Genomic DNA, 26564 nt, shown 5'->3' on the forward strand with positions numbered 1-26564 from the left:
GTATCCCACACGGTGTGCCTTGCACCACCCCTGGGGCTGCGAGCTTGGTCAGAGCGCCCGCCCGCCACGGTTGGAGCAGAAGGAACAGCGGACCACCCTGGGTTGGGGTTTTTCTTTGCCCTGGAGGTTGCTGGCTTTTATGGGATCTTGAGCAAAGCACTTTGTCCTTCTTCCATCCAGCTGCCTCGTCTGCAAAATGGGAAGAGGCTCTTTACAGCTCCCATGTACCTTTTCTGCTTTATTTTGTATTCACTGATGTATTTAACCACTTATGCGTCCTTTCTCCCCCAGTTTTATTGAGGTATAATTGACACATAACTTACTTGTTCTTTCCACAGACACATGTTGCGTATTTAAGACGTACCAAGCCCTGTTCCAGTTGCTGGTGATAGCACAGCCAAGACCACTGTTCTCCTTGTGGAGGCGGCACTGAACACACACAGGCACACACACCACATCCAAACACACACAGGCACACATACGTACTTGCACATGGGCACACACACGCAGGTACATGCGTATACAGATGACGTATATAAAGATGTGTGCGTGCATACATAGTACACGCATTCCTGCCATCTCACATGATGTGGGTCCCTGGAAGAAAATTATTAAAAAAGAGTCTTGGGTGATAGGAAGCTTGAAAGTTAGGACAGAGCAGTGCCGAGTGATGAAGCGCAGGGAGTGGGGGACTCTGTGGGGAGAAGCTCCGGTTTTATTCCAGCTGCCGTGGGGCGCCGCCGGGAGACTGGGGAGAGGACTCGCAGAGCTCTGTGCGAGCTTACCAGACTTCCACTGGATGTGTCTTAGAGGGCATAGATCCAATCCAGTTCCCTGGTTTTAATGATGGGGAAATAAAATCCAAGTTGCTTAAGGGATCACCCAAGCCAGAATTGGGACCCAGTCTCCAAACTCCCCACCCGGGGCGGGGGGGGGGGGTTTCTTTCCATTCAGACTCCTCTGGTCCTGCAGCGACTGCTGGTTCTTCCCACCCCCGACCCCATGCGCCTCAGCCAGCGGCCCGGCTCAGTTCCCTCCACGCCTACGGCCACCAGCTTCTCCAGCTCTGGAGCCCCACTCTGCGGCTGCCCAGAGCTGTTCACCCAGCGTGGACCAGTCCATCGTCCACGGGGTAAACTGGGGCATCACAGCACAGACGTGCTCCCCAAGTGGGCGTTAAGCTGCAGAGAGTTCTATGGCATTGCCTTTCCCGCCGGCAGCCGTCACATCTTCCTCCCCACCTCCCAAGGACATGGGTCCAGGGATCTGGAGGGCTGACAAACTCACTGGGCTCCAGGGGTGACCCGGGTAAAAAGAAGGAACTGAGAAAGTGACAACCCCGCTTTCATTTGCAAGAGAAAGGCCCCTTTGGGCACAGATGTTCCTGGAAAGTCGAAGGGAACCTCTGCTGTCCAAGGGGACACCTTGGGGGAGCTGGTTGGTTAAGGAAACGGGTTTCTCAAAATCTGATGAGTGGTCCACCTGCAACAAACCACTTGGGATCCTGTGAAGATGCAGAACCCAGGGCCCACAGAGGCTTGCTAAAATCAGGCTCTTGGGGCCCACTCGCTTTGCAAATGTTCCCTGACCAACCCATTTCCTAAGTAGGCTCCTTGGCTTCAGCGATTGAATGTCCCAGTCTGACTGAGTCACCATAGTTAACCCAACTAAACGTATTAGAAATTGTTATCCAAAAGGTACTGGATTGTGAGAATACGGGTTAGAGTGAGAACGCCGGAGAGGCCCTAACGGTGGCAGACACGCTTCTTTGGCAGAAGTGGACCCTCAGTTCCTGTGTGCTGTGTGCACCCCCAATTCCCTCTGTAATAGTGTATTAGTCTAACGAGGCAGTCGGAGCTCTTGGACCTAAGGCAGGGCTGGCAAACGTTTTTCTGAAAGGGATCAGGTAGTGAATACTTTGGGTTTCTTTGGCAATTACTGAATTCTATCACCGAGGAGGCCATGTGCAGCCTTGGAGAGTACAGAAGCGAATGAGCATGGCTGTGTGTCAAACTTTATTTACAAACCAGGTGTCAGACAGGATTTGGCAATGAGTCATAGTTCACCCCCAGCCACCCCAGTCCCAGTCTAAGGTATTACACCCTGGAACTCAGTTCAGTCTTCAGATCCAAATTATATGATCCCCAATAAAAGCCCCAGACCTAGAAGGGCGTGCTCACTCTCTCTGGCATGGCCCTAGGAGGCTTACACTGTGAATCACAGGGAGCGGCCACAGCGTGTGTGTAGCAGACACGAGTGTGTTCACAACAAGAGCCAGAACAAGTTGCTTGGAATTCCGCACTAGGGGGACAAGATCTGTGTGTGGCCAGAGGTCCGCTCACCACCCCCTGAAATTATGTACAGAGGAGGATGAGCGTGATGGTGATGCATCTGGAATATGGACCAGCAGCACTGTATGCAATAGCCAAGTCAGGGAAGCAAGCTAAGTGTCCATCCACAGATGACTGGATAAAGATGTGGTATATATATGCAATGGAATATTACTCGGCCATAAAAAAGAATGAAATAATGCCTTTTGCAGCAAGATGTATGGACCTGGAGATTGTCATTCTAAGTGATGTAAGCCAGAAAGAGAAAGATAAAAAACATATGATATCACTTATATGTAGAATCTAAAAAATGATAACAAGTTAACTATAAAACTGAAACAGACTCACAGACATAGAAAACAAATTTAAAGTTACCAAAGGGGAAGAGGGGGAAGGGATAAATTGGGAGTTCGGGATTAGCAGATACACACTACTGTATATAAAATAGATAAACAACAAGGTCCTACTGTACAGCACAGGGAACTATATTCAATTTCTTGTAATAACCTATAATGGGAAAGAACATATATATATATGTATGTATATGTATAACTGAATCCCTGTGCTGTACACCAGAAACTAACACAACATTGTAAATTAACTACACTTAAATAAATAAATAAATAAACAAGTAAACAAACAAACAACTCGCATATGGCCCTTGGGGGTCCTCACAGCAGCACGGTCCAGTAGATCTCCCTGCCATGGAGGTGTTCCAGCCACGCCGTCCAGTAAGGCCTCTACTCAGCACCCATTATCATTGCCCACTTGAAAAATGGCTGGTTCCACTGAGAAACAGAATGTTTGATTTTCTTTCATTTTAATTAATTTATATTTTAAAAGCCACATATGGCTAGCCCACCATATTGTACAGTCTAGCTTTAGGAAGATTTTAAAATGCTTAACTTGAAGAGAAAGGGCCTGGAGAAGGGTATCTTTTCAGCATTTTTGGCATGTTAAGGCACTGTCATGCACAAGGAGGGGCACATTTTTACTGTTTCTTAAAAAGTGCTACCACATAGGAGGCATCCTCTTCAACCCCTGGGTCCTCAGGAAAGCAGGCGGCTTTCTCTTTGGGCCCTCAGTCCTGGGAGTACAGGTCCAAATGACTCACGCACAGCTTCCTGACCTTGACTTAGTGCGGTCTGTGGATCAGCCCAACAAAGTCCTGGAAGTTCTGTTGGAGGCACCGACGTCCTTGCCAGCAACCCTGAGCGGCTCCTGTTTCTGCTCCTCTCCACACAGACTCTTCTCGGCTGGTACCCGCTCCCAGCCTCAGAGAGGTCCCCTGGGGTAGACCCCCACCCATGGCTACTCTCTGCTCTCAGATCCTTTTAGCCTTAAGTCACCTCCTAGAGATCCTCTGAGTGACCTGCCACACATCCTGCCCTCTTTTGCCTCCAGCAGCAATGGCTGGAGTTCCAGAAGCTCAGAGGTGCCTCCAGGAACTGGGAGAAGGGCAATCCCCCATCACACAGCGCCAGGACCGAGACATTCTCCCCTTCCTGAGCCCTGTGTGGCAACAACGTAATGTTCACCATCACACCCGACATTTACAGGAACCAGGTCTATGAAGTAGCGGAGCAGGATTTAAACTCAAGAAATTAGACTCCACTCTGTTCAGTGTCTGCACAACCACCACAAACAAGGGCCAGCCTTCTCGGACACTCGTGCGACGGGGGTTGTGTGCCCCTGAAATTCCTGTGCTGAAATCCCAATCTCCAGGATCTCAGAATCGGACTGATTTTTGGGAGACATGGCCTTTAGAAGAGGTGATTGAGTCGTGAGGCTGGGCCCTAATCCAATCTTACGTCCTTATAAGGAGAGGAGATTAGGACCCGGACGCACACAAAGCGGGGACCATGTGAAGACCAGGAGAGAAGACGGCCGTCTGCCGGCCAAGGAGAGCGGCCCCAGAAGGACGCAGCCCTGCTGACACCTTGATCTGCGACTTCCAGCCCCCACAGCGGTGAGGACACAGGCGTCTGCTGGCTCAGCCGCGTAGCCAGCTTTGTTACGGCAGCCCTCGCAGGCTAATACACGTGGTCTGAGGCTTCTGCTTCCTCGTTGTCGCCGGTTGGCAGAGGAGAATGCACATAAAGTCAGCTGCCATCAACTGTGATCCTCCACCGGAAAAACAGGGAATCCATGAGGTGCTAAAGCAGACTTTTTCAAAGCCTCAGAACAACAACCAAAAAAATAACCGGTGGTTTAAAATCAAATCTTTAGACACACATCATAGAATAAGCGTATGTAAACAAAGTCGGCAGCTCGGTTTTTATCTTGAACTGGAAACAGGTCCTTGATGAGCAGTCAAACCCCCCCCCATCCCCAAGGTGACCTTCAAAATGGCTCAGCTTTGCACTTGGGAGGCGAAGCCCTGTGTTGGCGGCCCCGGGGAATCAGTCGCATCCAGCCGGTGTGAAGACTTCTGTGAACCTGGCCTCGGGATTAGAGGGCATGGTGCAGGCCCAGCCAAGCACTCACTCATCTATTACGCATCGGGTCAAATTACTGTCAGAACTGCAGCCGTGCCCGGGGAGCGGGGAGCGAGAGGCAGGCTGGGACTGCCGGCTGCGCTGAGCTGAAGCTCCCTGGCCTTTCGCAAAGCGTTCGTTGCCCTGGTGCAGGGTGCAGAGGGGGATCCTGGCCTCAGCCCTGTGCGGTGAGGGTCCGGGCAGAATAAGGCCCCTCCCCGTACCTTTTGACACTCGTGTGCCGGGATGCACACAGGCCCCTGCCAGTCACTCTCGGAGGAAAGAAACAGCCCTGACTCCTTCACCAGTTTCTACTGCGTTCGGTTCTGGAGGAAAGAAACGTTCAGAGGACCCACCCCACTGATGCGCAGTCCCTAAGGTTTGGTTTCTCCCACCTTGCTCTTGATCTGGGTCTGACCTCGGAGGAGAGCCCTTCCCCACGGTCTAGAACGGAGCCTCCCCAGGGGCCCTCCTGTCGGAGGCTGGACTCCGTGGCCATCTCCCATTGAGGAGGCTGGCCCCGCGCCAGAGGGCACATGACCACAAGCCAGGCCTTGATTTTGCAGGAACTATTTCTAACAAACTATCTCCCTTCCTTATGCTTTATCCAACGAATGTTCTTAAAACGCAAAGGACTGGTATTTTCTGCTAATTACTGTCGTTTTCTCCACAAATAGCAAACAACTGCACAATTCACTGCTAATTAGTAGCCGTGAGCTTAGGTCTACTTGAAGCGTCCCTGGAGGGGAGTACAGAACAGCACTGCGGGCCCAGAGAAAACTGGTTGGGTCAGGTGTTCCTGAGGCAGATCCTAACAACGTGAGAGTGAATGGATTCCATAGTGTGGCTCACCACCGGAAGACAGCCCAAATTCTGGAGTGCTGGACAGGGCAGAAATCTTTGAAGGAAGGAGAATCCAGCCTACCAGGGAATTGGGGCCCAGAGGCTCAATCCTCACGTCTCTTCCCCAGCAAGGACGTGCGGGCACTCTGCGGCAGAGACGCTGGTGGGTGGCAGACAGCGTGGTGCCCCGGCACTGCAGCATCAGAACGGTCACCCTCAGAACCGGGAACCATGAAGAACACGCTCGTCACTCTTACGATGGTGACCATTATAATAGATACAGCTTTTGGAGCATTTTACTCCATGTCAGGAAGCTTTAGACACAATATCTAATAAAATATTGATCATAGCTTTTATAGATAGATATTATTACCCCCCTTTTTATAGATGACAGATTTGAGGCTCAGAGAGGGAAGTGAACTTTCCCAAGATCACACAGCTAGGAAGTGATCAGGGCAGAATTCATATCCGGTGTGTCTGACTTCTAAGTTCTTGCACAGGACATCTGTCCACTCCTCCCGCTGCTCCCTTCTGTGTTCCACATAAATATTCCTCACCACCCCACCCCTGTGAGTTGTAACTTGGAACCCTGGTTCAGTTTTCAAATAGAATTCATACACTTAACAAATGTTAATCGAGTACCTTCTGCGTGCCTGGCTCTGTTCGAGTGGCTCGAGGAATGTGGGAAAATGTAGAGGGGAAGGCAGAAAGCCTTTCACTGTCTTTCTGTCTCCTGTGTTAAGGAACTCAGAAGCATAGGAGGAAAAAGTAGAGGACAGTGAAGGTCCAGAGTGAGGAGGAGAGGGGAGAGTGGGCCTGGCTCCTCTAAGTGTCCAGATCACTGATTCCAAGTGGTGACATTCTCATCCACAGAACTAGCAGGTGAGAACACTGGCTCACGGCTGGTGGTCTTTGAGGAGCTCTGGGAAGAAGGAGGGCAGAAGACAGAGATGAGCAAGAAGGAAAGACTCCGCAGATTCCAGCTTGCGGGCAAGATCGGACCGCAGGCCAAGTGCTAGGCTGACGACTGCAGGGGTGGCTTGTGAGCCTTTACGTTAAGCCCAGAGGTGACCGCTAGGAGGAGCTCACATTCTCCAAGGATGTGTCGAGTCCTCTAGCACCATTTTCCTTTTTTTTGGTGAGAATTCCTTAGTGGTAGCTCAGGAGTATAGAGTAGACACTGTATAGCTGGACTTCAGAAAAGCACCCGACCTCGTCTTGTAAGAAGCTTGAGTGGAGAAACAAGGATTGAGAGCAAGACACGTAAGGGTTAGAATAACAGCCCCCAAAGATGTATGTCGAATAGCTCTGACAACCCCCAAGGGAGATTTCTCAGGCCCTCTCGCTGGGCTTGGTCTGCTGGATAGCTTTATCAATGACTGATAAAATCATGGAAGTTTACATTTGTCGAAATTGTAAATGACCCAAACTCTAGGCGGGATAATGATGTTTTGTGTGGTAAAACCAGGATCCAAAAAGATCTGTCTGGCTAGAAAGCAGGGCCAGATACAACAAGAAATGTAACAGGAATAAGTGTAACATGCCCACGTGGACTCACAAATTACAGGAACAGGCTGGATGGAGGGGATAGTGCAGCCTGCCAGCCACATGTGTGAAAAGGACTTCCATTGATGATAATTGTGACATGGGTTATTTGCATAATGAAGCTATCAAAAATTTGTATTTAATCCAAGTTATGTAATAGCATACAATAATTTGAATTTAGAAATTGACAGCTTTGTCCTTTCCTGCAGTGATCAGATTCTACTGGTGATGTCGTGTGGGGCCGTGTTTTAAGAGACGCAAGGATGAGTGGCAGCGATGGCTGCAAGAAGACCCCAAATCAAGTTCCCTAAGACATGATAGAAACTTGTTAGATTGTTACATTGTTGGTCTGGAGAAAAGGGACCTCCAAATATTTGACTGTCTATCTAAATAGAAAAGGTGTGAAATTGGTTTTAAGAAGGAGAATTAGGACCACCATCGATGTATGTGTATATGAAGCTAGGTCATAAATCAGGATAAAAGGAGCTTTCGCTCAGAGCTCTCCAAAGAGCTCTAGACTTCCACAAAAATAGGGAGTTTTGCATTAATAGAAAGAACGACTAATATTTCTGAAGCACCAACCAGACACTGCAGTTTCTCACGTGCTCTTATTTAACCTTCACAATAATCCTGAAAGTTACGCCTTCCACCCATGTTTTATATGAGGAGACAGGTTCGCAGAGGTTCAGTCACATACACAAGGCACACAGCAAATGGCAGAAGAATGAAGTTTCAGCTCCAGGTCTGCCCAGCACCCAAATCCATGCTCTCCTGGGGCATGTTGCCTAGGGAGCCTTCTTAAGGAGGGCTCTCTGCACCTCAAATCGCTAGTAATAATATAAAAATGACAGTAATAAGAGCTAGTGTTTATTGAGTGCTTACTTTGTACAGGCACTCATCTCAGCATCTTACACAAAGCAGTTCATGTCACAGCCATTATACCCATTTTCCAGATGATGAAGTCGAGGCACAGACAGGTTGGGTAACTGGCCCAGGGAACTCTCCTACCCAGTGCTTGGACTCGGGCAGTCTGGCCCAAGAGCCCACATTTTTTTGCTGCTTCTCTGCATTCCCAGCATTAGTGAAAGGCTGCTGGAGTGTAGTCAGAACTTTTGCCCAAGTATGTGAGACCTCAGTATCTGAGGAAGATCATTTTACTTTTACTTCCAGCTTAAATTCCAGTTCCTTCCTTTGCATTGACTTTGTTGAAAGACAATTGCCTCCGTGCTGACGTCGGTGTAGGGCAAGTCTTTTGTTACCCAGATGTTCGAGGGTAGAGCACCGCACCTGAGACCTCAAGGAGCATGGTGAAACTCGCAGCATAAGGAAATTGAGATGATTGAATACAGTCCGGAATTTGGTAGAGCAGGAAGGCCCATCAGGAAGTGCCTGGAGGAAACAGGACCCCTGAGAACACAGCTCCTGGGGTGCAGGCCTGGGTTTAGGATGGGAGGGAATGAGAGCAGAAACTCAGGTGTCCCCTGCAGTTTTTGCTAAGCTAGGAACACCCTTGAATCTCAGAGAACCACCAGAGTCTTCTTCCAGGGTACCCAGTGTGTGTCTCCAGTCAATAGTCAGGGCCAAGCAGTATGTATCTAGACTGTTCCTAGGGGCCAGTCTAATTTATCTTTCAAAGAGCTGTTGGTGTATGCCAAGGAAATCCGTCCAACTCTGAAGAATTTGATGATGTTCATTTGGATGGAGGCAGTTCTGGCTGTTTGTGTGAGGGAGAGAGAGAGACACAGAAAGGAAAACCGCCTTCGAAAATCAGCAGACACACATCCACACACCAGTCTCCTGATGCCAACCTTGGAAAACTTCACCATTAAAATAAATCAGTTCCTTCCGAAACGGCGCACTATGGAATTGACCGTATCCAGAAACATTTCTGTCCTTGAGACACAACAAACTTTCATTTCAACTTTTGAAAAATTGTTCTCCTTAGTAAAACCCTGATTTTTCAGCCCCTGCTGAGTTTGTGGCATTTCTTTTTCTCCAGGTTCAAGATCAGGAGAACGTAGCCTGTTCATCTGACGTTCAATTACACAAATCTTTACATCTCTTCAGTTTGAAGGAAGCTGTTTTTTTTTAAAGTAAAAACCCATTGATAAAGCCAGAGGGAAAGCTTTTAGGATAACTTCCCTGAATTTTTCTTTCTGAAGACAAATTATGCCCGTAGTTTTAAATAGTTCGGGCACAGCTCCTGAATACAGCAAAGAGCATTGCCCACACTTCTGCATAATTAGTTGCAGGGAATATGCCCTAAATCCGTATGCGCAGTCCTGCAAAATCCAGGGAAACAGGTCCCTTATGCTCAGCACCCTACACAGGCTCCTTCCACAATCACTGAGCAGGAAGTGGCCAAGGAACCATCGCAACAGGGTCCGCTTGGTTTCCTCGCTCTGTCCAGCCAGCCGCGTGGGTGAGCACCTGCTCTCTCTGTGGTAAAGGTAATCCACTTTACCTGGCACATCAGCCACCATGAAGCTTTCACTAACATAAGTGCAGAGAGTAGGGGAGTGAATTGGGAGCACCTAGTTCTAGACCCAGTCCTGCTCCTAACTCACTCCACAACCCTGGGCAGAACTCAGTCACCTCTGGGCTCGAGCTTCCCCACGTCTGAACAAGGGTCTCTAACATCCCCGCCAGCGTGGATAGTCTGGTTTTACGATATCCACCTGCTAAACTTCCTAGCAGTATAAACGTGCTGATGCTGCCAAATATGCCTGAATGTCAGGAGCTGAGTTGTGCTCGTCTATTCCCCAGTAACTTCGGACTCAGGCGCTGTCCTAGGTCCTGGCGGGCACAAATGTGACTGAGGCACAGGCTGCTGCTTCCAGGAAGAGACCAGCAATCAACGGGAAGAGACACTGATGCAGACGGCTGCTATGAAACTCCGGGGAGACGTGAGGGAGCTGGACACAGAGCATTGTGGGGGCAGGTTTGCAGGATGCGGGGCAGAGCTGGAGGTCGAAGGGGAAGCCCTGGAGGAGGAGATGCCGGTGGTCCTGTGAAGGGGCCAGCAGTGGAGGGGTGTCTCTGAACTTCTGAAGCCCAGGAGAACCAAGTTCAGCCCAGTGCAGAGAAATGCCTTGATCCCTAATGAGGCGGGACCTCGCCTCTGTGCTCCACTGTCCTAGCTGGACCCCGTGACGGGAGCTCTGAATTCCTGCAGCCAACTTTAGAAGACAGAGCATCAGGACAAACTATTGCTCTCGCTCCTCTGAGAAAGGCCCCGGACAGCAGATCTAACATAAGTGACAAAGGGACTAAAGTCAGACTAAAGGACGTTTGGAATCCCCATAGTGTAATTTAACTATCCCATATACTGTCATTGTGTATCTGCGGAGGGATGTGTGAGGCCGCTGTATGAAACAGCTCACTGTACACTGCATTACTCCCTTCAAAGCTTGGGCTTTGAACATTGCCATTCTGCCCAGTGACCAAATGCCTCTGCCTTTCACTGTGACAGAAGCAGGGACCGCCCTGGTCACGGTCCCAGGCCTCAGTCTCGAGCCCTGGACTTTCTATTGCAAAGTTGGGAGACGGGCCGGGACAGAGAGGAGGGCTGCTCACCCAAGGTCTTCAGGAAATTCGGTCAGATTTTTGGAATGTCTGCCGGTCGTCTCTCCCGCATGGGAGAGCAAAAGTGGGCTCAACTGTTGAACAAGGCTCTTCTCTTGTTGAACAGTTACTGGCAATGTGAGCTAAATGTGTCTCTTTCTCCCACGCCAAAGCCCCAAGCAAATAACCACCCACTGGGAAATAAGCGCGTCCGGCCAGCAGGTGCACGCAGCTGTGGGGCTCAGTTCTGGGACTCCGGTGGGCACCGCTGGGTCCCACATCACCCCACCATCCCTACAGAGTCTGAGCTTCAGCTTCTTTCAGAAGGTCCCCAGGTCACCCACGCCTTCTCTACTGTGAAGCAAATGCTGTTGGCTCGTGTGTTGTAAAAATGTATTCCTGGTCGGCAGAGGAGCTACCTCAGCGATAGAGCACATCCTTAGCATGCACAAGGCCCTGGGTTCAATCCCCAGTACCTCCATTAAAAAAAAAATGTATTCCTGGTTCAACTCTGGACAGCTTAGTGAAGCTCAGAATGAGTCCTTACTGAAGTGGAAGTAGCAAAAAAGGCGGCAAAATAGAAAAAGCCCAGCGTTGTTGTTTTCTGGGACCTGTTGACCGAGTGCTGGGTGCGGTGTCCCTCTGCTTCACAGCGGGATGTGCCTCATCGCAGCAGGAGGTGGGCTCTTCCTGAACCACTGGTCCCATCTCAGCACGGACGGTTCTCAGTAGAGCCCGTCTTCAGCCTGTCTGCCTCCTCCCTGCACAGAAGAGGACTCCCATCTCGCAACAGATGGTCCTGTGGTGTCTTCCTGCTACGGAAACCTTTGTGTCCAGTCTCACTGGGTTAAGTGCATTACTGTAAGCAACGATTCTCCGAGCAGCTTTATTCTGTGCAGCAGATATTTGAACGAACTCCCTAGTGCAAGCGGAGTGGTTTCTGACATCAAGAGGTTGTTTCAGATTGGGAGGAACTGCACAGCGGTTCTGGGGCCCCCTCTTTCCTAAGCGGCCAAACTGCTTCAGCTGGCATTCTAGTCTCCATACGTAATAGAAGCTCTTGGTCCTTTCTGTCTTTGCTGCTTCAGTCTTTACCACTGGATGGAACACAGAACTGGTTGACTGTAACCATCAGGTTAGCCGGGAGCACTGTGGACAAGAAGACACTCCGGGAGCAAGCACTCCCGCTGCTTTTTGCAGACACTTTTGCTGTTTGGTTGTGCCTGCAAAACCAGCTGAGCCCCAAACGAGGACCACGTTCCTCTGGAGGAGGCTGTGAAATTCCTAGTTAGTGGGACACGTGTGCAATCTGTGCTTCTTAAGTGGTCCCTCACCAAGACGTGGTTAGGACTTGACCATTCCTGGGGGGGAGTCTCAGGGAACAAGATTCTTTGTGAGCTGTGGATGCCTTCATGTCTCTCGGCCCTCTTTCCAAAAAGGTCATCACCACTAACATCATGGAGACATGTTGTATGGATTTTGCCACATTTTAAGAATTTCTTTAGAAAAAATAAAGTGAGGAGAGAGAGCATGAACTTTTGGATCCAAACTTAGTTGCACCTGAGAATCATTTGGAAAAAAAATTTAACTACAGCACAGTCACATTTTAATGCAAATTTGTAGTCACAAAATATTATGACTAATGTTTCATTTATGCATAAAGTTTCAAATAATGTGACTCCCTTGAGATTTTAAAAGTTAAACAAGAATCACAGTGTCAACTCTGGGAGGCCAAGGGAACGATAAAGCCAGGTGGCAGTGTTAACATTAGCTGACAGAAATACAGTGCTGCTGTGGGAAAACAAATCAAGATTTGTAAATTTTGAATTATGGAATGTTGCCAAAAATGTGACCCTCATATAAACTGCACCATTCTGTACAGAATCCTAGGCCCTTCACAGGACTGTATGATTGGCTGTGTCTAGAGTTGGATCCAAGCAATTCGTATTTTTAAAAGCCCCCTGGAATTTCTAAGACTGGTGGTCTATGCATCATTGTTTAAAAGCCAGTGGTCCTTCATAAAGGAGTAAGCACATTCATTCTGTAAAAAATAATTAATTAACACATATTATGGGCTAAGTTCTGGGGATATAAGATAAAATAAAAATATAGTGACCATGTGGGAGCTTATGTTCTAGTGAAGAGGTCAGATGATTAAATAAGCAGTTCCTGGATGCACCTGGAGATCGTCATTCTAAGTGAAGGAAGCCAGAAAGAGAAGGGAAAATACCATATGATATCACTCATATGTGGAATCTAAAAAAAAGAAAGAAAAGAAAAAGAAAAAAGAGGACACTAATGAACTCATCTACAAAACAGAAACAGACTCCAAGACATAGTAAACAATCTTCTGGTCATTGAGGGAAAGGGGGTGGGAAGGGATAAATTTGGGAGTTTGAGATTTGCAAAGGTTAACCACTATATATATAAATAGATAAAAAACAGATTTCTTCTATATAGCACAGGGAACTTTATTCAATATCTTGTAATAACCTTTAATGAAAAAGCATATGAAAACAAATATATATATATATGCATGACTGGGACATTGTGCTGTTCACCAGAAACTAACACGTTGTTAACTGACTATATTACAATCAAAAAAACTATTCAGTTACAATAAAGGGTCCTACACATATCATAGGGCATACAGGGCATTTGGGGACATGCCAGGGCACTTCACTGAAGCAGGTCTATGAAATGATACTCAATGGATGGAAAGAAACCAATTAAAGGAGGAAGAGTGTTTCTGGGGAATAGAGAATCCATTGAGTCCCAGAGCAGAGCAGGAAAGAGCACTGGATTCAAGTGACTGAAATGAGTTCAAGGTGGCGTAAATTTAGAGTCGGAGTGGAGAAATGGCAATGGATGAAACTACTGGACGGGCGAGGGCCAGGTCAGGAGAGACCTGGTAAGCCTGTGGGGAGCCTGGCCGTCCTCCTAAGGGAAAGTGAGGGAAGAGGAGGCCCTCTCTGACTGTAGCACACATCATGGGACGGGTTGAGTTGGAGGAAAGGACCGTGGAGGGATGTTCAGGTTCCTCCGTCTGTGGTCCAAGTGGGAGGGGACAGAGGCAGGGGGCAGGTAGCGGTCACTGCAGTAGGATATTTAGAAGAAATACTCTACAGACCTTGGTGATGAATCAGATGGGAAGAAGAAAAGGGAGATGCTAAGAATGATTCCCAAGGACCTGGCCAGTAGAAATGTGCATAGTGGTACCTGTCCTGACTGAGGACTGAGCTGGGAGATGTCGCCTGCACTAGGGAAGGCTGAATTTGTGGTGTCTGGGGCGTCCAGGATGCAGATGGTACCAGGTAGGAGATGTGTCTGGACTAGAAAGTCACTGGTGGGCTTTGAAACCGTAACAGTAGATGAGATTGCTCAGTGACTGTTTGCAGGGTGAAAAGAGGGGCCATTGGAAGAGATCTCTGGGAAAATGCCAGTGAAGCCTGGTGGAGGAAGCCTTGGAAGGGTGTGGAGAGATGGGAGGAAACCACCTGGAGTGTGCTGAGTTGGAAGCCAAGAAGGGTGTCAAGGAGGAATAGTCAACCGTGTCAGAGGCTCCCAAGAGTAAGATGAAGACCAGCAAGTGCCTATTAGATTCAGCAACTGGAAGATCATGGGCAATTGATCTAGGGGTTTGGGTGAGTAATGGGAGGAGACGTTGGCTTAGAGTGAGCTGAAGAGAGAAAGAGGTGATCATGGGGGTGGGGCATGAATGCAGATGACTGTTCTAAAGCTTGGCTCTGAAAGAGAGAGGAAAAGGGGCTGCCGACATGCTTGCTCTTGCTTTGGGAGGTATTTTAAGGTTGGGGAGGCTTAGACGTATTTAAATGGTGATGGAAAGGACCCAGAAGAAGGGGGTGGGGTGGTCATTGGGAGTGTTCACTGAGGAGTGAGCACAGGCTGCGGGTCTGGCTCCACCACTGTCTGGTTGAACTTGAACTCGAGTGCGCCGCCTAATCTGGGCTACAGCATCCTTACCTGTAAGTGGTAGGGTTTCTCTGTGTCTGTGGTTTTCAAACTGCACCCCTCAAAGCTGTCTCAGCGCACTCACATTTCAGCTTCAACCACAGCAACTCGACCTCCCGTGTGTTTTTAAACAATTTTTATTTTCGCCATTTAATGCATGTACATACCTTGGAAAAGCCAAATGGTAGTAAAAGAAGTAGCATTTAAAAAAACAGTAACTCCTGCTCCACACCTGCTCACTCTCGGCCACTCCCAGTTCTTGTGTTTATTTATTTCCTTTGGTGTTTCTGCCCCTTTACCTAACCGTGTTTCGTAAATGTAAACATACATTGGTTTCTGCTCCACCCCATCCTCACTTGGCTTGACTCTGTTCCCTCCAACCTAAAGCCACCTGCTTTTGGTTGATCGTGTTTATTATAAGCATGCAGATGTCACCACTTCCTTCCTCTCCCCTGTTGAGGACAGCCTGTGTTTCTCCTGCCAGCAGCATTCACCTCTTTTGTCTCATTTACCTTGATTTCCGTTTGTGATTGCAGCTTTTCCTGAAATGTTCCACCGTCTCAGAAACCCGTCAGCACTTTCCCTGTGCTCGCTCAGTCACGAGACCCCTCCCCCAGCCCTCCGTGGCTCCCTGGTCACTGTCCCATCCCGGGATGCTCTGCATCCTTGCCTGTGGGGGAGCCCTGTGCCCTGCTGTTGTGGTTTCCTCTTCCTCGGTTTCCGCCCTGGTTTCCGTGCAACCGATCCTCCAGGGGCTTGGAGACAATGTCTCCAGTTCTGCCTGACTGAGGGTATCTTTATTTTGCCCTCATATCCCATTGATGGTTGGCTGGTTTTAGAATTCTGGCTTGAAAAAATTTTTCCTTGCAAACTTTAATAGAAGCCATTATTGTCTGGCTTCCATTTTTGTTGTTGAGAGCTCTGATCTACTGTGATTTCCTGTCCTTTGACCAATTTTGTTTCGTTTCTCTCTGGAGCCTGTAAATCTTATCTTTATCCTTTTACTCGTGGTTCTTTATTTCATTTTCCTTGGTACTTGATGGGCCCTTGCATTGTGAAGACTCATCCTATAATTCTAAATTCCATAATTCTAAAAACTCTCTTGAATCATTTATTTTAGAATATACTCCACTTCATGTTTCCCAGCTTTCTCTTTCTGTTGTTTCTTTTAGGTTAATATTGGACCTTACATGTTCTTCAATAAAAATAAAGAGTGAAAAAATAAAGAACTCTCTCTTTATATTAAAAATATAATTGGACCTTCTGGCTTGACCTCATTTTATCTTTTCTTTCCTTCTCTCTCTCTCTTGCTCTCACTCTTTCCACCTCGAGATTGTCTTGACTTTATCTTCTAATTCTTCTATTAATTCTTTTAATTTGGCTATTCTCTATTTAATTTGCAAGATTATTTCCATCTTTATAGCCATTCGTCCTTGTGTCGTGGATGCAATTTCTTCTCTTTTCTCTCTAAGGCTGTTATCTCTCCCACAACCCCAACTGGGTAAACCCTACCTAGCCTTCAAGGTCCAACTCAAAATCCTATTATGAGACCTTCTCCAATCGGTCTAGCTCTCTCCACTAGATTAGAATTCTCTAGCATTATTATAGATCTAATAGGTAACTTCATTGAAACCTGCATTGCTTCCTAGTGAGGAATCATCCTGTCTCCCCAGCTGTACCGTAATCTTTTCAAGAGGAGGGACTGTTTACTTGATCTGTATCTGCTCCAGTGCCTTGTCTAGAATTGTGACTTTAACAAGTGGTAAGTAGGTTCTTGTTGATTTTAAATAAATGACAAGCCATCCTAATCCCACCAAGCCGGGCTCACCCCTGTCAGGTTATTTAAAAAGCATCAAAATCATAGGTATTTGATAGATAATATGAGTGTAGAACTTGGAAGGTTTGCTAGTTCTCCGTCCCTTGCACAGTGTTTCATTCACACCTAATTCAGCAGCAGTAGTTCAGTGACTTGCTTTCATTAAGTCTTCCTTGAAACTCTCAACTTAGATTTCATAGGCAAAGCGCAACTTTCTTTTCTCACTTATATTTCATTGGTTTAGGAAATATTTAATTGAATTACACTCTTAAAACAACCAAGAGCAATTGGCATATGCAGGATTGGAAGCAAACACATTGAAATCTTGGCCAACACGTGATTCAGTCAGTAGGGCAGGGGCGTGTTGAACAGCAACCTGCTGGCCTCAGACCTTTACTCCGCCAGGAGTGAAGGGCGCTGGACTGTCAAGTCAGCCAAGTGGAATTCAGTCAAGAGATATCTACCATGCTCTGTTCCTGGTGTACCGAGAAGAAGTCTTTGGCAGAAATGGATTTGTGCTCATCATGCCTCTCACGCGCCCTTGTCATCAAGGGCATGCGCGGGGCAGGTACCCAAGCCAGCTGATGTGGATTAGTGCACAGTCTTTGGTCTTAAAACCACACTAGGCTCACTGGCACTGGGGCAATCATCTTGGTCTCATTAGAACCAAAATCCTCCCACCTGGTCTGTAATTCTCTGACCCTGGGTCCTCAAAGCATCCCAGAGATGGATCCCCACTCACCTCCCACTTAAGTCAGCAGCTTGGGCCGTCACCGCACAGCCACGTCTGCACGCTTCCTGTTCCCCACCACTTCAACAACCAGCACACTTTGGATGAATCAAATATAGATTCTCAAAGAGGAAGTGAGGGGTCCAGCTGACTTTGTGTGGCCCCTGTCACAACATGAACAATTTTTTTATAATAGGGGGAACTTGGAAGTCCTCCCTGTGTTACGTTTCCATAAAAAGGATAACCTCTAAGTTTAGTTAAAATAGGTTGACATTAACGACAGGAAAGAATGTTTGTATTTCCTGTTGATCGTACTCAGGCAACCGGCATCACTTTGTAGCCACCATAGTCACAGCCATGAGTGAAGATGCCCCTGGTCACCGTCCCCGAGGGAAAGAAGACTGTTCTCTGAATCGGGGCTTGAGAAAACCCCATGGAAAACGCAGCCAAAGTACTGTGTGAAAATTACATTGCAAACAAATATCAACCTGCAGTCAGAAGAAAGCTCCGTGCATATAAAGTCAGAATGGAATCAATCCAGTTGAATTGGTTTCCTGGTAAATTTAGTGATTTGAACGTTTCACCTGTTGCTAGTTTAGAAGCAACATTAAGACACTGAGTTCAGTGAAGGGTGATGAGTGTTCTTCTATGGGTAACCCACAGCTGGGTAATGGACAAAGGCAGAGTTCATTTTAAATTGATGAAAAGAACAAACAAAATTAAATTTAAAATCACATCGTTGGGGAGAGGGTAGAGCTTAGTGGTAGAGCGTGTGCACGAGGTCCTGGGTTCAATCCCCAGTACCGCCATTGAATAAATAAACAAATACAAAAGTAAATGCATAAATAAACCTAATTACCCCCAGTAAAGTAAAATCAAATCATGTCAAATCCCCTTTGACTCCTGTTCTCCATTTTCCCCCTTTGCTGCTGCATTTTAATGCTACGAGGCATAGGCTGCAGCTGCTCCCCACCCTAGTGTGTTTGGCTCAGTCTAGTTCCATTTTTTTCTCTCTGCCTCCGTCCTTAGCACGCTGGTACATCGGCCACACCGGTACATCGGCCACACCAGGCCCTGCCATGAGGCTGCACGGTGATGGCTGAGGGGGCATCGTGTCTTCACCAGTCCAGCTCCTTGGCCTGGCTCTTGGGGCCCAGCAGAACGATGCTCTCTGCTCCCCGCTCCCCGGGGCCGCTGCAGCTGTGTGTAGAGCCAACCCCTCTCCGTGCTCTCTCTGCCCTCTCTGTCCCACAGTCTCCTCTCCCATCTTCTTCTGCCTGGGGAAACCTGCCTTTATTTTTCTTAAGTAGTCTGTCAAATAGCAATGCTCCTTCCCCTAGAATCTAGAACGGAGGCGTTGGGAAACGTTCTTCTGCAGGTGTCTCCTCATCTCCTTCTCTCTTAAGATGCTGAGCTCTTGGATCTGCTCACTCCTCCTGTGCTGGCGCCTCAGACAGCCTGGAGGCAGGACCTGCCACATGGTAAAATGGCCAACTCTAAAGTGGCCTCTTGGAGGAAATGTGTAGATCGCTAACTCCACGTACACCACAGCCCAAATGCGTTCTGTGTAGCCAGGAAATGACTGGCGCTGTCTGACCACACAGACAATTCCACTTGGGGGCCAATTTTTTAAAAATATATTTCAGTGATTCCTCTTCAAGTATCCACTCTCCTGAGAAGAAAAGGTCTGATGAGTCCCTTCTCTTTCTAGCCCTTAGTCATGGGACTGGGCCTCCTTCCGTCAGACAGTCCCACTAGAACCATCAGTTCCAGCCCCAACAGAACAGAAGGAAGAACCCATGGCAGCAGATCCTTGGGCAACCCTTTGTTCAATGGACTAAAGCAGTCGATTGAGAAGCTTGAATAGAAAGATGTTTATTAAAAATAAGAAGAAATAAAAAGGCTCTCCACCCCTCCCTCTATCTGCTAAAAAGTAAATAAATAAACTGGGTATAGGGGAAAAAATATAAATGGTCTGTCTCAGCCCGAGAATATAATAACACTGCCTCTCTTTCCTTGTTTTAGGGAATGCTGTCGATTTTTTGGAGACAATGGCTTGACTTTGAAGGTGTTTGTTACCAAGGCAGCACCCTTTGGTGTTCTTTGGACACTCACAAACTACCTGTACTTACATGCAATAAAGACAATAAACACCACGGATGCCTCCGTGTTGTTCTGCTGCAACAAAGCTTTTGTGTTCTTGCTCTCATGGATTGTTCTCAGGGACAGGTTCATGGGCGTGAGGGTAAGTTCCTTGTTCTCTGTCTTCCTCCCTCACTCGGTCATGCCACCCAAAACCTGCCCATCGGCTTGCTTAGCTCCATGTGCTGGACTGTAAGCCTAAGCTGCTGGCCACTTTCCTTCCGATTCGCAGCAGGAAAGAAGCCAGCTGGAGGGCCGGGTGCTCCGTGTGCCTTGCAAACCTTCTTGCTTGCAAACCATCCTAGACAAGCCTTCATTAAAGCGCCTTTCATTTCAAGCATTTTCAGCAAGCATTCTCTAAAGCGTGTGCCGGTCGGGGACCCATGTGACTGGAGTGACGGGCTCACCCCGTCTCTCCCAGGCAGCGAGCGGAGCCCTGCCGCCTGAGCTCTCCGCGTAGGCTGTATCCGAAAGCCAAAGGTCGTTCCGCATCCACACGAACGTGCAGCCCTGGGGGACCTTTGTCTGGACCGTGTGTACAATGCCAAGGCGGGCCAGACCCACTCGGGCTGAGTTCAAACTGGAGGGACCGTCTCACTCCCTTCACACCCCAGACGAAGGGACAATGAAATGATATCCCTTGAAATCCCTCTGGTTATTCCATCGGAGTCTGAGTCAGTTCCATGAAAACCAAGTCAAGTTTAGCTAGTCAAGTTTCATAACAGTTGTATGAAACACGATAAATGCACTATCAGATTTCACCCTGGATAGAAGGAAGGAACAGGTGCCGTTCAGCCTTGAGGGTCCTGGCGGCTCCCGCTTGTCGCCCTCTGGTGGCCAGGAGCTGCTACTGCCCCATCGCTGCACCCTCAGACCACGGAGGCCGGCCGTGAAGCTGAGAGTCCCTCTGATGGGCAGCCTCATTAGAGGGAACCGTGCTGGCACCCAGCAAGGTGCAGACTCCAGGCCCTCTACTGTGTCCTTTGCTCACTGGCCTGGGAACAATGCCATCCCCTTAATGGTGGCTTCGCACCCACCTGGTTACTCAAACAGCAGTGAGGACATGAGTCAACCGCCGAGGCGTATTTTTAGCTTGCAGTAGGGGGAAAATTTGTTTTGAAGCTTAGTGTTAATTTTAGAATAAGATCTCAGCTCACTGTCCTACCACCCAGAAAAGCTTAGAGCAAATAAACCATCTAATATATCCCCGCAAGAAATGAGATGCGTCCAGCAGCAATCTGCCCAGCAGCCTGCCTGCCTGGATGCTGAAGACTTGGATGTCCCAGGGCCCCTGGTGGCTTCATTTTGATGCAGAGACCCAGGAGAATTCATGGTGCTTTGGGGGCATGATTCTGATGTCCAAAGCAAATTCCTGATCACGCCCTGTCTTCCAAATGGGAAGAGATGCTTCGAGGTTAATTCTGCATCTAAGCAGAAGCAAATGAAGTTGTTGAGAATAAGAAAAGGTATGACAATACTGAGGCCCTCTCGGACTCACAGAGAACAGTGCAGCGCTCCCAGAGCTTTTCCTTGTCGCTATTCGTGGGTAAGAGGGTCTCCTCCTAACATCCCTGAGCCGTGATTCAGTCTAGCCATCCTGGCCACCTGACCAGCGTGGTTTGCGCTAACCATTCTAGACTGAACCGAGTGTCTTGTTGAAGCCTTCGGTGCTAGACCAGCACAGAAACGAAGGTCCAAGGAGCCGGTGCTGGTGGTGGAATTTCATAACGTGTAAGCCTCGCACAGCTGTGGGTCCTTCTGATAATCATCGCTTCTCTTAGAAATAAGTGACCTGTTATCTAAGACAGTCCCACTTTGAGTCAAGGAGGAGCACCTGCTTCTCATCTGCAAGAGTTCAGAGAGCTAGCAACACCTGTAAGATGCCAGCATCTGGCCAGAGTGACTGAAAGGTCCCCCTTGGTAAACAGATGGAGATTTGAGCCCAAGATAAGATCTAACTAGCACACGGGTTCTCTCAGGCATCTCTCAGACTCCTGGGTTAGCGAGCACCTTCCACAGGGTAGTTTCCAGAAACTGAAAGGGCTTGACAACTGTTGTGCATCCCGGAGGGCTGAGCAGACCAGCCTGAGAGTCACACAGACACAGAGAACGTGACGGAGGCTCAGCACCACGTTTGTGAAACAGATGACGCTGAGGCCCCGTGTCATTAAGGCAGTGACTCCAATCACAAGGACTATGGTTCCTGGGAAACACCAACGGGTCCACGTCATGTGGACAGACCAGAAAGAAGCAAATGTTTACCTTCGAATGCCAGGGAGATCACGGCCACTTAGGGCATCAGAGGCAACTGTTTGAGAGGCGCTCAGGCTGGCCCTCGTGTCACCCTTTGACTCCAAGCTTAGATGTGCTTTATATGTTTCCTGGATCTCCGGGCTCAGGGATTATAAAGCAACAGGGAGGTGCTCTAGCCTAGAGTCAAGTGGCAAAGATTTGGATCCACTCTCATAAGCTGTTGGCCCTTGAGCAAGTTCCTTAACATCTCTGAGCCTTAATTATCTCATTTTAAAACAGAATGTTGGTATTCATCTTAGTGAACAGTTGTGAGAATAAAATAAGGTGATGCCTGCCTGACACATAAAACCCCATAAATGTTCTCTTTTTTTTGGTGTCATTAATTTCATATTCTTTCTCAATTCGAGGGGTTTGGAGGATCAGCCCAAATCTGTTGACAGTGTCAGCAGCTGACAGACATTTAGGGAGGCCGTTCCGTGCAGCAGAAGCAGCAGTAGACTGAGAGCGAGCCGAATTTGGGGGGGGGGGATGGCCCCTCCTAAGCCAAAACCCGCCCAGCTGGGGTCAGCAGTGGGTAAAGAAAGGACTGGCTGGCCACGCCACCCCCAGCCCACGTCCCAGAGGAGACGAGACGGAAGACGGGCTTCTCAGCTGGTCAGAACCACCCGCTACAGCTAGGACGCTCCAACCTGGAGGGACGGGCGAGGGAGCGAGAAGGCAGAGCTGGGAGAGCATCCTAGTTGTCCTCAAACCCCAGCAGCATGTGCCTGGGGAGCCCGAACTTTTTCTGAGAGCAGTGCCCACCTCAGCTGGATTCCAGCTGGCGTTTTCAGTCACTGCACGCTCGCAGCCTTTCACAGGGGGCCATCCCTGACCAGGCCCGAGCAGGGCCTGGCGCTTCTCTAGGGAGCGGTGGTCACCTGACCATTGAACCGTGACTCCAACTTCTGTTCCGGAGGCTGTCCCCTTGCCCCTGGGGCGGGCACAGAGCACACAGAGCATGGGGTGGGGTGCAGGAGGGCAAGGGCGCTCACAGCCCAGCCCCCTTTCCAGCCTCGGAAATAAGAGGGATGAACAAGAAGATCTCAAAGTACCTCCAGACTCTTAGTGTTGAAGAGAGCGAGCCGTCCAGGAGTCAAGAGGGGAAGTGTTGGGAGAAGGATGTCAAAAAGTTAGTCTGTCCTTTCCCTTTCTTAAACTGCCCCAAATTGCACAAATCTCAAATGCCTCACAAGTGGGGCTCTGCTGAGCAGAGGACGGGCAGCCGTCACACACTGGAGCAGGAGCAGGAGCGGTGCTGGTCAGACGTCACTGAGGGCTGCATCCGCCTGCCTCCTTCCCTGGTGCGCCTTCCCTCCCGGCCTGACATCTGATGGGAGCAGTGTGCCTTGGTGCCCCAGCCCCCATGCTCTTGTTCCTCTCTCTTCTTCAGCTGATTTTTCCCCAGCCAGAGTAGAGAGGCGGCTCTCATCCCTCTTGGTCTCAGGCCCCTGTGACTGGGTGCTCAAGTCCTTGTTCAGTGGGATAAGCGTGGGGGGTGGTGCATAGACAGGAACGTGTGAGAAAGGAGGGAGGGCCGCGGGGAGGTAGAGACAGTCACTTGTCCTGATTCCATCTGGGATGCAGCGTTCTTCCCGGGGATGCCCAGATGGAGATGAGGGCCACGGGAGGCCGCAGCTCCAGTCTGTCTTCTTGGACAGTTCATCTTAGTGCAGGAAATAGGCAGGGAGACATTTCCAAATGTAAACCAAGAAAGCCAGACACGGCATGCTGTAAAATGTAAATGCACACCTGCTTTTTAAAGAGAGGACTGGCATCTTCAAAGGCATTTCAGGCTCAGGGAAGGGCTCTGAGCTCTGCCCCCTAGACCTGTAGGGAATGTTTCCACCCTGCTTTGCTGGTAGGGGTATCAGAAATGGGGTGAGCCACCAGCTTCCCCTCCAGCACGCTGGTCAGGCCCCAAGCTCAGGGCTGGGGGGTCCCAGCTGGGCCACTGATGCCCAGAGAGTGTGCCCCATAGCCCGGGCGCTCAATCCTGTGACCTGTGGCTGGGACCCCCAAGAGGACAAGACCTGGACGCATGAACGGGGGTGGGTGTCACTGTCCCCCCAGTGCCACCTGTCAGAATGAACCCACTTGCCTGGGCTTCTCAAATGTTGGCCGGAAGGCCAGCGACCACCCACACGCTCTGTTTCTCGCCCTTTCCCTCAGCTCTCCTGCACAGCACCGCTCAGGCGGAAGCTTTTAGCTGTTTTATTATTTAATCAATAGAGAAGAGAGGAGAAGAGGTCAGAAATCTGCCTTATAAAACCTTCAGGAAAAAATAACCACCCTGTTCTCCTTCACTTCCCCAAGCATCATCTTCCAGGTTGGAAAGACTCACGTATCTTTGGAGATGCGACACATCGTCCGATTCGTAGCTGTTTCTTCCCCTCCCCCTCCCCTCCCTTCTTTTTCTCATCAGTTCTCTTTACCGGGCTGCCAAGCCGGGCAGAACTGTTCCACGCGGCATCTTTGCATGGTGTGTGTCCTCTGGAGCAGAAACCACACCCCTTTCCCTGTCTGCCTTTTCACCTGCCTTTTGCTCTCCTGGAGGGGAAAGTTGCTTCTTGCCTTGCTACCTCCGTTTCTTTCTCTTAATGAGTAGTACGCAGTGTATGTAGCTGTGGATATGAAGTATGTGCCTTGTGTGATGCAGAATGAGGCAGCTGGACAGAGTAGGGCCTGGCGCTTCTCTGGGGAGTGGTGATCACCTGCTCTCTCAGGGCCTCTGGGGTAGGGAGACAGGTCATTATATGCGGACACCGCAACTCAGACAAACTGCCAAGATGCAACCGAATCACCTTCACTAACCTAAACATGGTGTGTCTTGACTGGGCAGGGAACTCAGATCTCAGAGTAGGGTTGCCAGTGGCTTACTGTGTGAATCGTACTCTCCTGTTTGTATATATGAACATGGACAGACCTGAAATGTGTGTCCCTACTCTGCCACACACCGGCCTTGTGTGTTTGGGCCTCTCTGACCCTGTTATCATGTCTATAAAATGAAATGAATGATGCTATCTATCTACCTGTTTCGATGATTAAATGAGAAATTACACAGCAAACCCTTATCCCATGACCGCTCAGTAAACGCTAGCTACTTGATATTGTTAGATACGGTGGAGGTCAATTCTGAATAATCCACTGAGAGGACTTAAACTCCCAGTAAATCCAGTGGCCGAAACTTGTGTCGCACACGTTTGTCCCTTCCTCCCCGTGTTCTGGCTGCGGCAGCCTCTGCTCTTTCCCACCCAGCGACGTTCACGTAGCTCCACGACCAGCTCAGGTTAGAACTGGGGCTTATTCTTGCCGCTGACGCATTTCTCCTTTGGGAAATGTTATCCGAAGTTAGTTTATCCCTCGTGCACTCCGACAGTTGACTTTGTGCAGGGGAAGGTGTACATCTCTCCGGAGTGTCCGTGCCGCCTGAGAAGTCTGCATCTGGACGGGAACAGGATTAAGGGGGGCCGTGGAGGTTGGGCCTGGCAGCGGCCAAGAAAAGGAACTGCCCCTCCATCCAGGGTTGGGATACTGGAGCCCCGACTGGGGTGACACACGCTCTCCCAGAAGATGCTCCTGCTGCATCTTCTACTGTAAAATGGAGGCCAAGATCGGTGGTCGACACCGCGCCCTCTCTGTTGAGATGTGAAGTACATAGGAGACCACGTGAGCGTTCGGAAGGCTGGGAAGGAACTAAGAGGTGGTTTCCAGGTATTGACGACGAGGCCCTGTCACGACCAAATCGCCTGTCGCTGGGATTCTGAGCATCGCCTCTCAAGCTCCCAGGACTCACGGTGGCTGGCTGGGCACACCCTTGCTGCCAGCCGTTTCAGGGTCTTTGGTCATGCCGGGCTGTGCTGAGGGCCCCCTTCAAGCAGATGTTAGGCAGGAGAGCAGCCTTTGCTTGGTCTCCAAAGAAGGGCTGAAAAGGGGCACCTCCGCCCGTTCCCGTTAGGGCCCTCTCCTCTGCCCTCGGGGTCCCTCCGATTCCCGCCGCTGCCCTGACCACCATGTCTTCCTTCTTCCAGATCGTGGCCGCCATCCTTGCCATCGCTGGCATCGTGATGATGACCTATGCGGACGGCTTCCGCAGCCACTCCGTCATCGGCATAGCCCTGGTGGTGGGCTCCGCATCCATGTCTGCCCTGTACAAGGTAGGCCCCCGGGCCCTCCGGGGGGGCGGCTGCAGGCCTCGGCACGGCCAGCCCGTTGCCCCAGGGGTCTCTGATGGTGCCTGTGCGTTAAGACAAGCAGTCGTTTTCAAGGTGTGCTGGGCACACCGAGCCGCGGTGCTGAGACACGCAGCAGCTCTGGGCTCTCGCCCTCTGGATCTTTCCATTGGTGGCCGCACATTTGCGGCATTTGAGATAAAACAGGTGAACAATTGATCGGCCGAGTCGGATTGGCGACTCCGTGGTTCAGCAAAGACTGGAGAAGGATCAGGGGCCCTAACTGGCAGGGGCAGGCTCAGTGTCTGGTCAGATAATTTCCCACCAGATTGGACATGAAAATTTGAAAATCTGCTACAGCTCTGTCACTGAAATCTTTTATCACATGGTATTTGCAGCCACCAGGACCCAGCATGAATCTATATGCATTTCACGCCTTGCCCATAGGCTGGATAAATAAAAGCACAACTGTTATAATGTGGAAATTATAAAATATTTTTGACAAAATGTTGGGGACCGTTGGAAGGCATGTGCCAATGGTAGGTCTAGATGAAACCATGTTTATCTGGCCCCCATCCCTCACTGTCTCCCCAGTCCCATCCTGCCTCCTGGCCCCTCTCCCCTCATTCCCCACCTCGTTGGGTCCATAGTAAAGAATGAAAATATTTTCTGGTCTCCAGG

The 26564-nt window shown here is 49.4% G+C and overlaps 1 protein-coding gene across 1 annotated transcript in view; it reads left to right on the forward strand.

Annotated features, from left to right (window-relative positions):
- Positions 1-26564, forward strand: part of LOC105090747 (solute carrier family 35 member F3) — an 81013-nt gene that overhangs the window by 48877 nt on the left and 5572 nt on the right. The window contains exons 3-4 of the mRNA XM_031460881.2: positions 19303-19522; positions 25743-25868. Of these exons, the coding sequence (XP_031316741.2) occupies positions 19303-19522; positions 25743-25868 (346 nt within the window). The remainder of the gene's footprint in view (positions 1-19302; positions 19523-25742; positions 25869-26564) is intronic.

This window comes from Camelus dromedarius, chromosome 8 (assembly GCF_036321535.1).
Source record: "Camelus dromedarius isolate mCamDro1 chromosome 8, mCamDro1.pat, whole genome shotgun sequence".
NCBI lineage: Eukaryota > Metazoa > Chordata > Mammalia > Artiodactyla > Camelidae > Camelus > Camelus dromedarius.